This window comes from Dioszegia hungarica (genome assembly GCF_025882075.1).
Source record: "Dioszegia hungarica strain PDD-24b-2 chromosome Unknown MKK02contig_8, whole genome shotgun sequence".
NCBI classification, from domain to species: domain Eukaryota; kingdom Fungi; phylum Basidiomycota; class Tremellomycetes; order Tremellales; family Bulleribasidiaceae; genus Dioszegia; species Dioszegia hungarica.
Window position 1 is genome coordinate 1357254 of NW_026515770.1, and position 13280 is coordinate 1370533.

General features: G+C 58.1%; 5 protein-coding genes across 5 annotated transcripts; 4 read left to right on the plus strand and 1 right to left on the minus strand.

Moving 5' to 3' along the window:
* Positions 1-208: 208 nt before the first annotated feature.
* On the minus strand, positions 209-2451 carry MKK02DRAFT_44209 (uncharacterized protein; the record flags this gene model as incomplete). Its single annotated transcript, XM_053092832.1, has 6 exons — positions 209-399; positions 461-591; positions 651-941; positions 1981-2062; positions 2116-2267; positions 2369-2451. The coding sequence occupies 6 exons, from the start codon at positions 2449-2451 to the stop codon at positions 209-211; spliced, it is 930 nt and encodes a 309-aa protein (XP_052945296.1).
* Positions 2452-3416: 965 nt separating this feature from the next.
* MKK02DRAFT_26115 (transcription factor) lies at positions 3417-6194 on the plus strand (the record flags this gene model as incomplete). Its single annotated transcript, XM_053087144.1, has 8 exons — positions 3417-3518; positions 3565-3758; positions 3805-4265; positions 4488-5317; positions 5360-5450; positions 5502-5779; positions 5837-6043; positions 6090-6194. The coding sequence occupies 8 exons, from the start codon at positions 3417-3419 to the stop codon at positions 6192-6194; spliced, it is 2268 nt and encodes a 755-aa protein (XP_052945297.1).
* A 990-nt stretch (positions 6195-7184) lies between these two features.
* On the plus strand, positions 7185-9408 carry MKK02DRAFT_32924 (uncharacterized protein; the record flags this gene model as incomplete). The annotated part of the gene is made up of 3 exons (XM_053088603.1): positions 7185-7472; positions 7523-8035; positions 8080-9408. The coding sequence occupies 3 exons, from the start codon at positions 7185-7187 to the stop codon at positions 9406-9408; spliced, it is 2130 nt and encodes a 709-aa protein (XP_052945298.1).
* A 321-nt stretch (positions 9409-9729) lies between these two features.
* On the plus strand, positions 9730-11487 carry MKK02DRAFT_44212 (putative PAN6 Pantoate-beta-alanine ligase; the record flags this gene model as incomplete). Its single annotated transcript, XM_053092833.1, has 7 exons — positions 9730-10014; positions 10114-10147; positions 10205-10266; positions 10321-10735; positions 10800-10855; positions 10910-10967; positions 11021-11487. 7 exons carry the CDS (start codon positions 9730-9732, stop codon positions 11485-11487), a joined length of 1377 nt encoding a protein of 458 aa, XP_052945299.1.
* A 270-nt stretch (positions 11488-11757) lies between these two features.
* On the plus strand, positions 11758-13044 carry MKK02DRAFT_44213 (putative mitochondrion organization and biogenesis-related protein; the record flags this gene model as incomplete). Its single annotated transcript, XM_053092834.1, has 1 exon — positions 11758-13044. The coding sequence occupies one exon, from the start codon at positions 11758-11760 to the stop codon at positions 13042-13044; it is 1287 nt and encodes a 428-aa protein (XP_052945300.1).
* Positions 13045-13280: the final 236 nt, after the last annotated feature.

Sequence of the window (13280 nt, forward strand, 5' to 3'; positions counted from 1 at the left end):
GGCTTCCAATCCTGCTTCCCAGCCCGACTCGTTCTCGTCGCATATCTTTGATTGTAGTTCTTAGTACTTGTTTCTAGTCCCCGATCGATGTTGTTGTCACTTGTACTTTCCTGATGCACCTGCCATTTGCTTTGCTCTTGTGCTGATACGCGACACCAGAGAAAACTTCAGATCGGCAACGGTACATCGGGTCATGTCAAGCTAGCTATCAAATGTACACCCTCAACGCCAACATCGGAAAATTAGCCTCGATCGGCACCGCAATCCGCAATGGCTCCTGATACTCGCCAAACCGCGCGCAGCCTCTATGCGCGTCCTCCATCTCTCCAAAGTGGTGCTGCCAGGTCGTCTCGCCCCTGAGGAACGTGGCGTGTACCGTCGCCCAGAACCCGGCGAAGGCTGGGGATTGTCAGCCATATCCTGGACGCAAATCTTCGCACGGTGCTCGAGGATGACATACCTAGCCCTGCTACAGCATTGCGAAGGCGGCCATACCGGAACACACCTAGTTGAGCGAGAGGCTTGGCGGAGATGAGTGCGAGTATGGCCCCGAAGGACACATCGCGGGCTATTGTGGATGCCTTGATACGTCTGCGGACGTCAGCTCATGCACTTGCACCCCAAAGAAGCGTGCAGGAGGAGGAACTGACTTGGATGCTAGGAAATCATACAGCGACTCCCCGGGGTGAGGGACGGCCTGCAGAGCACGGCGGAGCTGGTACGGCAGGAAGGCTGGATGGATCATGATCAGCGCGGGTGCCGGGGCCAGGCGGGGGGCAAGCCACTGACCGGCATAGCCTAGAGCCGCAGCAAGCCAGAAACCATCTCCGATGCGACTGAGAAGCGGATAAGACCACGGGAGGATGCCGCCAATGAGGTTGACGCGGCGCAGGATGAAGGTGCCGAGGCCCAAAGTGGCGCAGGCGACGACGCGGGGTTTCCTGCTTCAGTCAGTATGTGATCAGGTATCAGAGGGCTCAAACCAGAGCAGGGGGAATGGCCAGAGGTGATTGTAGACTTGCCAGAGAGGGGTCAACTCCAGGTCGAGGCGGTACCTGCCGAGAATGAGAGGCGTAATGGGTATTTCTTGGGCGATGGTCATCTTGCGTGGATGAGCGCGTGAGGGGTAAGTAGAGAGTGAATGTATGGGTCACATCATCGTTCAAGCATGCTATACTGCTCGTATAGAGAACGTATAGCTGAGCAGGTCCGACACGCTTAACCCTTGACTGCATCTCCCGGACAAGGCAGATGAGGCGCCGCCGGGCAAAGGTGAAACACGAGCTCCTTGCCCAAAGCGGCAACTTTTTGCGTGGCTCGCTCATCATGCATGCTTGCTCTTTTCTGCATTGAGGCTTGATAGCCTGTAAGAGTGCGTCTAGCTACGCTGAGATAGAAGAATCGTCGCAAGCCGCAAGACAAGTGCTGCTGCATAGATTGAGGCATATTGTAGGAAGCTTCGAGGATGATCCTATGCATCGAGTTCAGGGCCTAGCCCTTGTACAAAATCGAGTCTTACACCGTCCGAGCTTTCACTACCTCGGAGCCCGGAGCCCGGAGCACGAGAGACGCCGGCCAGAACTTCAGTGACTGTATTGTCACCGTCCTGGTTAGACCCACATCCTCGCGCTTGAGTGATGCGGCCCGATAAAGAGCTCTAGAGGGGCCCGCCCCTGAAGGAGGCATGGAGGTAGACCGTGGCCCCGGCCATGACTGACGACAAGTCAGCAGTAAGAAGGGGGGAAGTTGACGTTGATTCGCTAGCAGACAGAAACATACCAAGTGCACTTAAGACTGCACGAATGTGGGGACGTCCATGCTTGAACAATTTGCCCTCCCTCGCATCTGCATGAATGAAGGCGGCGCCGAGCATGCCGCCGGCTGTCACATCTTGCGCGATGTCATGTAATTTGACGCGACTGTGTCTAGTCAGCGCTAGAGAGGTTGACGGAAGGGTTTCCAGGGTTCTAATCGACTCACCTGGAAGCAAGAAAGTCCGCCAAAGTCTCGCCGGGATGAGGTGCACTCTCCAGGACCAGACCAACGGGTATGTGTGTCAAAACTAGCGGGCCATCAGCGTCAGGAGTTCCGGATATTGAAAGCCTGCCCACTTACTGCCTATTCCAATAGCGGCAGTACTCCAGACCTTCATCCGGCGGGTGAGCGGTTCCGGCTTGACCAGGGGCAGCAATACGCCGGCCAAGTGAGCCCGCCGAAAAACGAAGGCAGTGAGGCCTAGCCAGGCATAGCCAGCGGTCCGTTTCTGCCTATAATATCAGCACCATACTATGTGTCGAGCACTTGGCAAAGAATGAGCGGTAACCCTAGAGAAGAGGATGAGGTACAGCAAAGTGCAGGGCGGACTTACCAGAGAGGCATGCGATCAAACATGTCGAAGCCGGCTCCGAGTCCAGTCATGATCGGGTTCTGCTTCGCTTGAGTGGTCGTCATCTTGATGCGCTAGTTTGGAGCTACTAAGATAGAGAGTGAGTTTGAGGATAAAGAGGGTCCGCAGCGATGAGGGGTCAAGTAAATCTTGAAGCGTCAGACAAAGCGAGGGGATTCCCCTTACGCTCTCGCGCCCCGGGCCGTGAACAAAAGCGATATCTGGCGTTAGATGTGCCCCGCACAGCCCTCCGACCAGCAATCTGATACAGTGACCCCTTACAGCTACATGGACGGGTGGTGACTGGATGCAAGAAAGAGAGGATTAGAAGCGTTGTCTCCCGAAACTTGACCCCATTTTCTGGTGGGAGGACGCACGGGCCAGCGGAGTTCTCGTCCGAACTCCATTTCAGTGTTCGCGTCGCGCGAGGGAAAGAGCGCGTCGCGTCAGGAGTCAAGATCGCGAAACCGATAAGTTCGCGTTCCGCTGTATTGCTCGAGTGGTTCGTCTACCATACTACTAGTGCCTGTAGCCCAACCAGTAGCTCACACCCTACAGCTCCGGAACGAGTGAGTACCTGGAGCGAGGCGATTAACCAGGCGTCCGGGAGGGCTTTTTAGCTGATCCGCCAGATTTGCTCTTCCGCCCAATCGTCCTTTGCCAAGCGCGATCCTCAGGTCGGCAAGGTCTACAAAGACAGCAGATCCTCAGCTGTACCGCTTGACCCTATCGACTCTTCATGTCGACCCCTATGAACCCCTCGCAATCACCGCACCAACCGCCACAACCGCTCGGTATGGCCAACCCCCGTACGCCCCACGCCGGGCACATGGCCCCGCCCACCTCTAATGGCGCGCTGCACCAACAACAGCTTTCCCAGGCACAACAACATCAAATACAGGCGTATCATCAGCATCAGCAGGCGATGCAGCAAGGTCATGCTGGGCCGATGCAGAGCCAAACACCCCAACCGCAACAGCAGCAACAGCAGCAGCAGCAGCAACAGGGGCCGCAGGCTGGGCAGATGCACATGGTGCAGCTCACGCCGGGCCAGTCGGGGGTGTTTGGAGGAGTTATGGGTGCGAGAGGAGTACAGACTGGTGCGCAAGTCTATGCTAGTGTATATTCAGGAGTGAGTCAGGTGTTGAGGCGATTAGGGGACACGAGCTGATAGGCAGATTCCTGTTTTCGAGGCGATGATACGCGGGATCTCGGTCATGCGTCGATCGTCAGACTCTTGGGTCAATGCCACGCAGATTCTGAAGGTCGCAGGTATCCCCAAGTCCCAAAGGACAAAGATCTTGGAGAAGGAGATTATGGTCGGTCTGCACGACAAGGTGCAGGGCGGGTACGGAAAGTATCAGGGAACATGGTGAGCCAACAACACGACCGAATATTGAGTGTAGCTCACACTGCAGGATCCCATTCCAACGCGGCCAAGATCTCGCACAGCAGTACGGCGTCACCTCATACCTCGCCCCCATCTTTGACTTTATCCCCTCCCCCAGCAATATTGCTGCTCTCCCCGTCGCTCGCGGCGGTACGCCCGACACTGGCAACCAAAAGACACCCGGCGCGGCCGCCGGCTACAACGCCATGATGTCAAGCCATACACCTCGTACAGCTGCGATGGGCGGTCCTCAGTCCGCAGGCGGTACTGGCGGACCCGGACGCGTCTACTCGCCTCTGCACCAATCGGAACTTCCCCCTCCTCCACCACCGCAATTCGGCGGGCCCATGCAAAACGCGGACATGATTATGGCGGGCCAGCACCAACAGCACCAAATGTACCAGCCCATGTACTTTGCTCCGCCGGGTATGATGCCTGGCGGTCCGCAGCGGGGCCCGGACGGACTCGGACCTCCCCTCGACGTCAACGGTTATGGTCTACCGCCAAGCATGTCGGATGTCTACATTGATCAGTTTGGTCAACCCCACTCGATCCACTTTACAAACGGGAACGGGGCAAGCGGGTCGATGGAGCCACCAACAAAGCGGGCGAAGGGAGGAGATGGGATGACGGTGGATGGGGAGGAAGAGTCGGAGCTCGCTCTGGCTACAGAAGCCGCGTCGGCTGCGGGTGCGCAGGCAGAGGAGGAAGACTCGGACGACGAGATGGGAGACAAGCCTCCACTGCCGTCGTCGATGCGGCTGTGCACCAAGCCTACTCGGCCAAAGCCGTCTCCTGCTGCCGGCCGGTCAAGGGCAAAGCTGCTCGAGCTTTTCCAAGCTACCGAGGGCGTCAATGTGCGGGCTTTCCTCGGCCTACCACCGGCGACGAATGGTACGGACGGAGAAGACGCAGATGCCGAGGCGGAACCGGTCGACATCGGGATTGACATCGATACTGTCATTGACGAGCAGGGGCATACTGCTCTGCACTGGGCCGCCTCACTCGCGCTCACCGATCTCGTCCGGCAGCTGGTCGAGCTCGGCGCGGATATCCACCGGGGCAACTATGCGGGCGAAACAGCACTTATGCGCTCGGTCCTCACCACCAACCAGGCCGAGGCCAATACATTCTCCGAGCTCTTACAATCTCTCGCGCCAAGTATCCGCACACTCGACCACGCGTACCGTACCGTCATACATCACATCGCGCTCGTAGCTGGCATCAAGGGCCGAGCGGGGAGTGCGAGACAATACCTCATTGGTGTGCTGGGCTGGGTCGCCAAGGAGCAGCAATCGGCCGCGGCAGCTTCGGCCTCAGGGTCGAACGCGTCCGAAAGCGGTCTCGGCAGTGGTGCCAAGTCCGGACTGAGCATGAAGACGCTGGTGGACGTGCAGGACGTGCATGGGGATACGGCGCTGAACGTCGCGGCGAGAGTGGGGAACAGAGGATTGGTGGGGCTGTTGGTCGAAGCTGGGGCGGACAAGGCGCGGGCAAACAAGCTGGGGTTGAAGCCGGCCGACTTTGGCGTGGAGACAGATGTCAGTGGTCTTTGACCTTTGCTGGATTGGGCTGACTGGCAGATGTTGCAGGTATCCGCGGGTGAAGCTGTCGTTGCGACACTAAAGTCTGAGGTGAACCGGCCGGAACGGCACAGCCGCGATGTCCAAAAAAGTAAGCTTTCGCCTTCGTCATCAACATTTAGGGTCCAAGCTGAACGTCCAGACATCGGCGCAATCTTCGAGACTGTCAACGAGACCTTCACGACCGAGATGCTCGCCAAGCAGACCAAACTAAACGCCATCGAAGCTTCGGTCCGACACGCCACTCGCGCCCTCGCGGACAAGCGTCAACAGGTTCAACGTGCCCAAGCCGCCCTCAGCGTCCTCGAGCAGACTCAGCAACAATGTCAAAACGTCCAAAACCTGTTATCAAGCGTGTCGGAGCTGGACTGGATGGGGCGAGCGCCTCTCGCGAGCGAAGTAGCGGGTGGGGCTTCGAGTGTACCGTCCGCTTTCCGGCCGGTGGCGGATGCGGAGGGACCGGTCGGTGGGACGCAGGGCACGGGGGAGGAGATTGCTCTGCCAAACAGAGGAGAGGAGGGTGCGCTGGTGCAGCTGAGACGAATGGCGTTGTGGGAGGACAGGGTGGCGGCGGTGTTGCAAGACCGGATCGACGCGCTGCAGGGTCAAGGGGCGGACAAGGCGGTCAAGTACAGGCGGCTGGTCAGTCTTTGTACGAAGGTCCCGGTCGACAGAGTGGATGGGGTGCGTACTCCTTGCTTTACAAAAGAGGATGAGCTGACACTGCTAGATGCTCGATGGGCTCGCAGCGGCTATCGAGTCAGACGGGAACTCTATCGACTTGAGCAGGATAAGTAATTTCATGAGCAGGATGAAGCAGGAGCAAGCTGTCTGAGGGAGGTCAGATGGAAAGGGTTTGTCGCTAGATGCATCTGGTTATTATATGATCACACGTTGTTGATAATGGAGGCCCCCGTTATTCCTATGATGGGTTGCAGTTTGACAGTCCTTGTTGAGTCAGCCTCTGTCGCCCCGAGCATGGGCAGCAGATGGAACGAGCTATAACTACCGGAAGCGGTATTTCGTGTGACGATCTTACGATGTGTCAGACATGTCAGAGCGGGCATCGGACCCGCGACGCCACATTCCTCGCGTCGTAATTGCTCGTTCGGCTCCCGACGGAAAAAGCGACCTAAAGCGTGTCGTAAGATCGTAAGAACAAGCAAGACATGCTGCGAGAAAGAGAAGGAGGCGAGCAGGCAAGCAAAGACAGGCATGCAGAGTTATTGACTATACTCAATTCCTTGCCTTGCCTCCACTTTATACCTTGCCCTCTCGAGTGCGAGCTGTGCACTACGTTCCTGCCGCCATCCACCACCTCGTCATCCAAACCTTACTCGTAACAACGCGACGCGGCCGACTCGGTGAAAACATTCCGCTCCTCTCACAGCGTCACATCGCCCTCGGGCACGTTTCGCAAGCAGGCTAGCATCAACCTCGCTCCACCTGTCCCCATCGCCATGTGCCCTTCGCATCGTCGTCCATAGCATAGCGAAGAGCAAGAAAGCTCTTACTCGGCGACAACGGCGGTCCTCGGCAAGGCCATCGGAGGCCGAGCTCACCTTGTCCTCCCCGTTGACAGGCACAAAGGACTTCCTCGCCCGTCCAGCCTCCCTTCCCCCCTCCTTCCTCCTTGCATAAGCTCTCCCTTCTTCCACTTTGATCCACATACACTCCACAAGATACACATTCCGCATCACACGGACCCCTTTCGGCAAAATATTCATCGTCCCACCAGCCACCGGCAGTCAGCCTACCAAATCTTGTCGAGACGCGTCCCATCTATCTCGCCTCCCTTCATCTACCTTCATTCCTTCACCTCGCCATGCCATTCCTCCCGACATTCAACGACCTCAAGAGCGTCGGAAGCTCTTTCAACCCCCTCAACCTCTTCTCGGATCCACCAAAAGGACCGAACGATGAGGAGAGGTTGGGTGAAGCCGGACCGGGGCCATCATCTCTTGCCAACCGGGGGGCGAGTCTCAAGTCGGACACATCATCATCAGACTCGTTTGATGGCGAGGATGGGCGGAGGAAGAGCAATGCGCAAGGTGTGAGTATCCAGGCGGATGAAAGGCCCAAGCGGGAGAAGAAGAAGAAGGTTCCCATGGACGTGAGTCAGGCCCTTTTCTGCTTGAGGGGACTGGAGGCTCATAGACGCAGTCATACATCATCGTCAAGCCTCCTCCCACCAACTCTAAAAACGCACTCAACCTCCAAATCCAACTTGTCGTCGGGAAAGGTGGCCGCGGGCGGTCTGACTCGACCGGTACCAGCCATACTGGCCCTCGTACCCCATCGGCATCCGTCGAGCCCTACTTTCCTCGTCTCGGCGGTCCATCTACACCTCCAGCCTCTGCCGGATCACGTATCACGCTCGGGCCAGTGATCAATGGCTCGTCATCCAAGCCCATCGAAGGTCTCGAGCGGCGCTCAGATACCCCACCATCAGAAGACGATCCCTCCCCACTCCCATCAGCCACGCTGTCAGCCGGTACAAATGGGACGGTTCTGCGGCGGATCAACAGTCGGAAGAGCTCAAGCAGCAGCATCCCGCTGTCGATGAACTCAGCCTCTGGCCAGAAGCGGATCCAGCCCATGTTTAACCTGAACGTTCATAACGTCATGCATGCGTCGGTGGTCACGGACGCTGGAACGGATGCGAAGGTAGCCAAGGTGAGTCTAGCCAGGCTTTACCAAAGGCTGAAGCTGACGGATAGTTCGGCAAACGGAACATCGACATCGTTGATGTTGGTATTCTCGAGCCTACTGAGATCTGGCAAGTCGCCGCCAACTCATCCACCCTTTTCCCTCCCGGCGCTACCTTGGAGGAATCACGCTCCCGCCCCATGTCCATGCACTCCCTCACCTTCCCCATATCCCCCACCTCGACACGACTCGCGGATGACGGTCGCGTCCGGACCAGTATCGACATTCTTCGGCCAGAAACCATTCAAGAGGGCGGAGCGAGCGCCAAGCGATTCTTTGGCAAGATCGGGGGAGCTTTTAAGAAGAAGAATGCGGGGGATAAGGAGGGCGGGCAAGGCTTGGTTCCCGGCCCAAGTCCCACACCCAATACTGGCGCTTTCCCCTCTTCGTCAAGTATGGCAAGGGGAGGGTCTAAGGACGGAGGGGCAGACCACGGCGTTGCAGTCGGACCACCTACGTTCGGGTGTTCACCCAGCGTCATTGCGCGACGAGCATCGGCGGCTGCTCTCCCGTCCGACAGTCTCGCCCCGCCAGACTCTGCCCCACTCGCCTTTTCCACTCCTCGGAACGCTCAAGCTTCAAATCGGCCGGTCGCGTACTCGTGGACGGTCAAGAAGTGGTGCAAGCGCAATACGGACGGCTGGGCGGCCAATCTCGTCGAGGCGGTAGCGAACGGGGTGTCGATGCAGGGCGGTACGGGCGTCGAGGCGGAAGATGAGGTCATGTTTGAGTGGACCAAGGCGCGAGGTCCGGCCGTCACCGTCACTCCGCGCAGTCGGCGATCCTCCTTCGCGTCAAAGGGCCACTCCCGGCCTCCATCTACCGCGCCGGGCATGGACTCACCCTCTGCCCGGGCGTCTATGCGGGATGCACCCCTCGCTGCTCCTCTTCCCGGTACGCCCACCCTCTCGGCCCGTCCCCAGCCTACTCGGCGTATATCGGCCGCATCCTCCCTATCGCCTCACAAAGCTGAGCCTACCATCCCCGACGATAGCTCCATCATCTACCAGACGGCCGAGGAGGACGATTCAGACCCCGAGGACTCGGAGACACCATGGACATGCTCCCTCGTCGTCAAGCGCACAGGGCAGCGTCAGGTCCTCGGTACACTCACTCCGGCGCCACACCATCCTAAGGTCGTCGGTCAGCTCAAGCTGCCGAGTCGGCTCGAGACGATCTGTCTGGCGCAGGTGGCGGGGAGCGGAGTGCACGTCGAGAAGGCGAAGAAGGAGGTCAGCCTGTCGGAGGAGGCGGTGAAGGACGTGGTGTGCGTGACGGCATTGTGGCTGGTCGCGAGGGAGGGGTGGAATGGGCTGGGAAAGATCAAGAGGGGGAGATGAGGGTAGGAGAAGGTCAGGGAGTGCTCCAATGTGTATAGCGCCATACAATTATAGCTATTTTGCCCTATATCACCTTGTTGATCAGCCCATGCAGTCCTTGGGAGCCCATCGGACATCATCCGTGGCTTGCAATGACTAAGAGTGTGTGGAATGAGGTAGAGGAAGGGCTCTTTGGTCGCAAAGGCCTACTCAAGGAGTGATACAGGCAATATGGGCGGCTTCGCTTATCAGGCCAAAATCCAAACTCCGCATTCCTCGACTGTCTCTCAACCTGTCTTGGTCAGCCTTGGCGATCCCTGCAGCATCCACCACGCTGACATCATGACTGCTCTTCCACGCGCGCTCTTAGTGTCCTCTCGCGCCAATGCCATCGCGAGCAGCTCCCGGTCTGTCGTTCCCTCGCTTCAATCTGTCTCTCGTCGCCCGTCCCTTCCCCACCGCTCCCCTCGGGTGCACTTCGCTTTCTGCAAATATGCTTCCAATAGCTTCGGCGCGACGTCCTCTTCCCAGCCGGCGCATATCCCGGTGATCCGGTCGCTGGCCCAACTGAGAAGGTGGAGGCGGATGGTGAGGGATCAAGGATTGGAAGTGGGGGTTGTGCCGACTGTATGTCTCCTCATCCTGCTATCACGAGCTGCTGGAGAGCCACCCATCTATCTGTCGCCACACACGTCCGGATCGCGAGAAAAGTAGCTGATGAGTCAGATGGGAGCCTTGCATCAAGGACATCTAGACCTCGGTGAGCTGCGCCGTCCTCGCGCTGCGACCTCGCTAGGGTATAAAGCTGACTCTCCAGTGAAGGCCTCGCTATCCAAGCATCCGTTCACAGTGATGACTTTGTTTGTCAATCCGATGCAAGTAAGCTATTCCTCTGACGCCCATCCCATTGCGCAGGAAGCTGACCGATGTCAGTTCGCCCCGACGGAAGACCTGGCGGCATACCCCCGCACCCTCGAACGAGACCTCGACCTCCTCCGCACCCTCCTCCCAGTCCATTCCGGCTCGAGCGGTAGCGGGATGCTCCGCGGTCTCGGTGTGTCCGAGAATGACTCCTTCCGCCCCGCTCCTGTCACAGAAGAAACGGAACCGCCAGTCATACCTCGCCCAGTCAAGGGTGCCAAGTCAAAAGCGAGAGACGAGGGCACGCTCTTACCGCCTATCTTGCCAGAAGAAGAGGTCCCGAAGGGATTGGGCAATCTGGTGGTCTTTGCGCCCGGGCCGGAGACAATGTATCCCTTGAAAGGGGATCTGCAGGATTTGAGCAAGAAGAGGGGGGTCGAGGTGGATGTTAAGGGATGGGGGGATGTCATGGAGGGTGCTTCCAGACGTGAGTCCTGTCGCCAGTCTGTGACGACTTGTAATCATGGCTTGGCCGAGGCTGAATGCGCCAGCCCAGTTCTTCAAGGGAGTTGCAACGGTCTGTACGAAGCTATTCAACGCGGTCGAAGTGAGCTGACGTGGCTCTGCTGGTGAAGACCACAGATCAAAGCTGACTGAACAGCCTGATCACGCTTACTTTGGCCAAAAGGACATTCAGCAGGCGCTCCTCCTCAAGATCAGTAAGTTTGAGCTGGCTAATTCGCCCCAAACAATGTTCTACCTGATGCTTCAGTGCTGACTGACCTCCTCCTCGCCCATCCGCTACCCGAGAATCTCCACATTCTCCCCACCACACGCGACCCGCACGACCACCTCGCCCTCTCCTCCCGAAACGCCTACCTCTCCGCACCCGAACGCGACATCGCTCCTATCCTGCATCGCGCACTTTCCGCCGCCCAACTCCTCTTCTCATCCATATCTACCGACTCCGCGGAGATCAGCGGCGAAGAGATGATCTCAGCCGCTACTCAAGTGATACTGGACGAACAACAGCGGATCCTCGATTCCGGCAGCCCGGTGGAGCTACGGATGGACTATATCGAGGTCTTTGATCGGCATACGTTTGAGCCTGTGCGAGGGAGACTGGAGCTGGGCAGGGAGGTGGTTGTTGCGGGAGCAGCATGGGTAGGGAAGACGAGGTTGATCGATAATCTGCTGCTGGGTTGGGGGATTGAGGATGCGGTGGCTCCCACTTCGTGAGCGGAGAGGGTGGTTTGGGCACGACCCGATCTTGTGTATATCTTGTGCATGTAGCGCGTAGAGGTAGTAGGCTGCCTGTCCACGGGCAGCTGTACTTTTGCTGCTGCAGCCAAACAACGTCGTGCCACCCCCGAGGGCTAGGGGCGACCAGCAGCTAACAGCTGCCTGGCCATCCTCGTCCGCACGGATGAGATGCTCGTCAACAATTAACAACTCTCGAAATTTGACTTTCACTTTTTGCCCTTCTCTCTCTCTCTCTTCCGCCTCGCCATGTCGCTGGACATAGACTGGTCCCTCCTCACCTCCCCCTGCGCGTCGTCGTCCTCCCTCTCCTCAAATCTCATCACCAAGCTCAATGCGCACCTCGCGTCCACATCTCGACCGTCATTCATCGGTCCTATCTCCATCGCGGCGTTCGACTTTGGGTCAGCTGGACCGTCGGTCGAGATTCGAGATGTCAGGGATGTCTGGCGGGCCTTTGACGAGGGAGATGAGGACGATGACGAGGGCGATGCAGAGGGGGACGGATATACAGATGGGGAAGGCGCCTGGAACGGGAGGGGAACGAGAGAACAATCGTTTGACTCATACGAGTCGGATTTGTACAAAGCTGGCGGGCGGCCTCGGCGGGGTAGTAGGCTAGATGGGGAGATAGAGGAGGAAGAGGAAGAGTATGAGATGCTCAGTCCGACGAGAGAGGAGGGGGAGGACGAGTACTATGACGACGAGATGGACGAGAACGTGTCGGTGTATAGCGGGATGAGCCCGCGGTATGGCGTTGCTGCTGTTGGCGTGGGAATGGGGTTTGGGCTAGGCGGCGGCGGTGGAGGAGGAGGAGGGGGGCCATCATCAGCCAGGCTAGGACGTCGGCAGTCGTATACCCCTCAACGGCAACATCGGCCCTTCCCTACCAGTCGGTCGATATCACAATCCCTCTTCTCCCCTCCGCTTCCCCAATCTTCCCGCCCGCTTCCGAAGCAGAAGTACCGCCCCAACCGCTCGGCCGCAACGCACCAGCAACACCTCCATACCCCTCCTGATTCTCTCCCTCCCTCCCCGCCCGCCCGGATGCCCGGCGGACCACGTCCCACCTCAGCAGACAGCGCATCCTCCGGCGTCCCATCACTCCAACTACACGTTCACATCGCTCACGCATCCGATATCACCCTTACCCTCCTCACTTCCCTCCAGGTCAACTACCCCTCGTCGCTCTTCATGTCCCTCCCGCTCAAGCTGTGCGTCACGGGCCTCACCATAGACGCGGACCTCGTCCTCGCGTATGCCAATTCTGGGGGAAACGACGGGCCGGCCGGGCGCAAGCGGAGCGGGGGCGAGAAGGGCAAGGTGCACATCTGCATAACGGATGAAGATCCCTCGTCGGCTGTTCCGGTCGGACAGAGGATTATACCCAATGTCCAGATAGAGTCGGAGATCGGGGATGGGGACGTGCATGTGTTGCGGAATGTGGGCAAGGTGGAGAGGTTTATTGTGGAGGCGCTGAGGAAGACGGTGGTGGATGAGCTGGTTTTCCCGAACTTTCATACTGTTGTATTGTAGCTGTATAGTAGAGAGAAGAAGATAAATATATAGGTAGGTAGACACCAGGCAGAGTCTGTAGTCCATATCATTGGGATGTAGGTGCTTGCGAGATGCTGAAGCAAGATCAATCAGCAATGTCGGCACTGCAGTCAATCCAGCTCGTGAGCTAGGGTAAGTCTCAAAGGCTAGACTCTGAGCATGACCAGCAAGATGTGCATACAACAATCTATCCCAAACCAGATCCCGCTGACTAG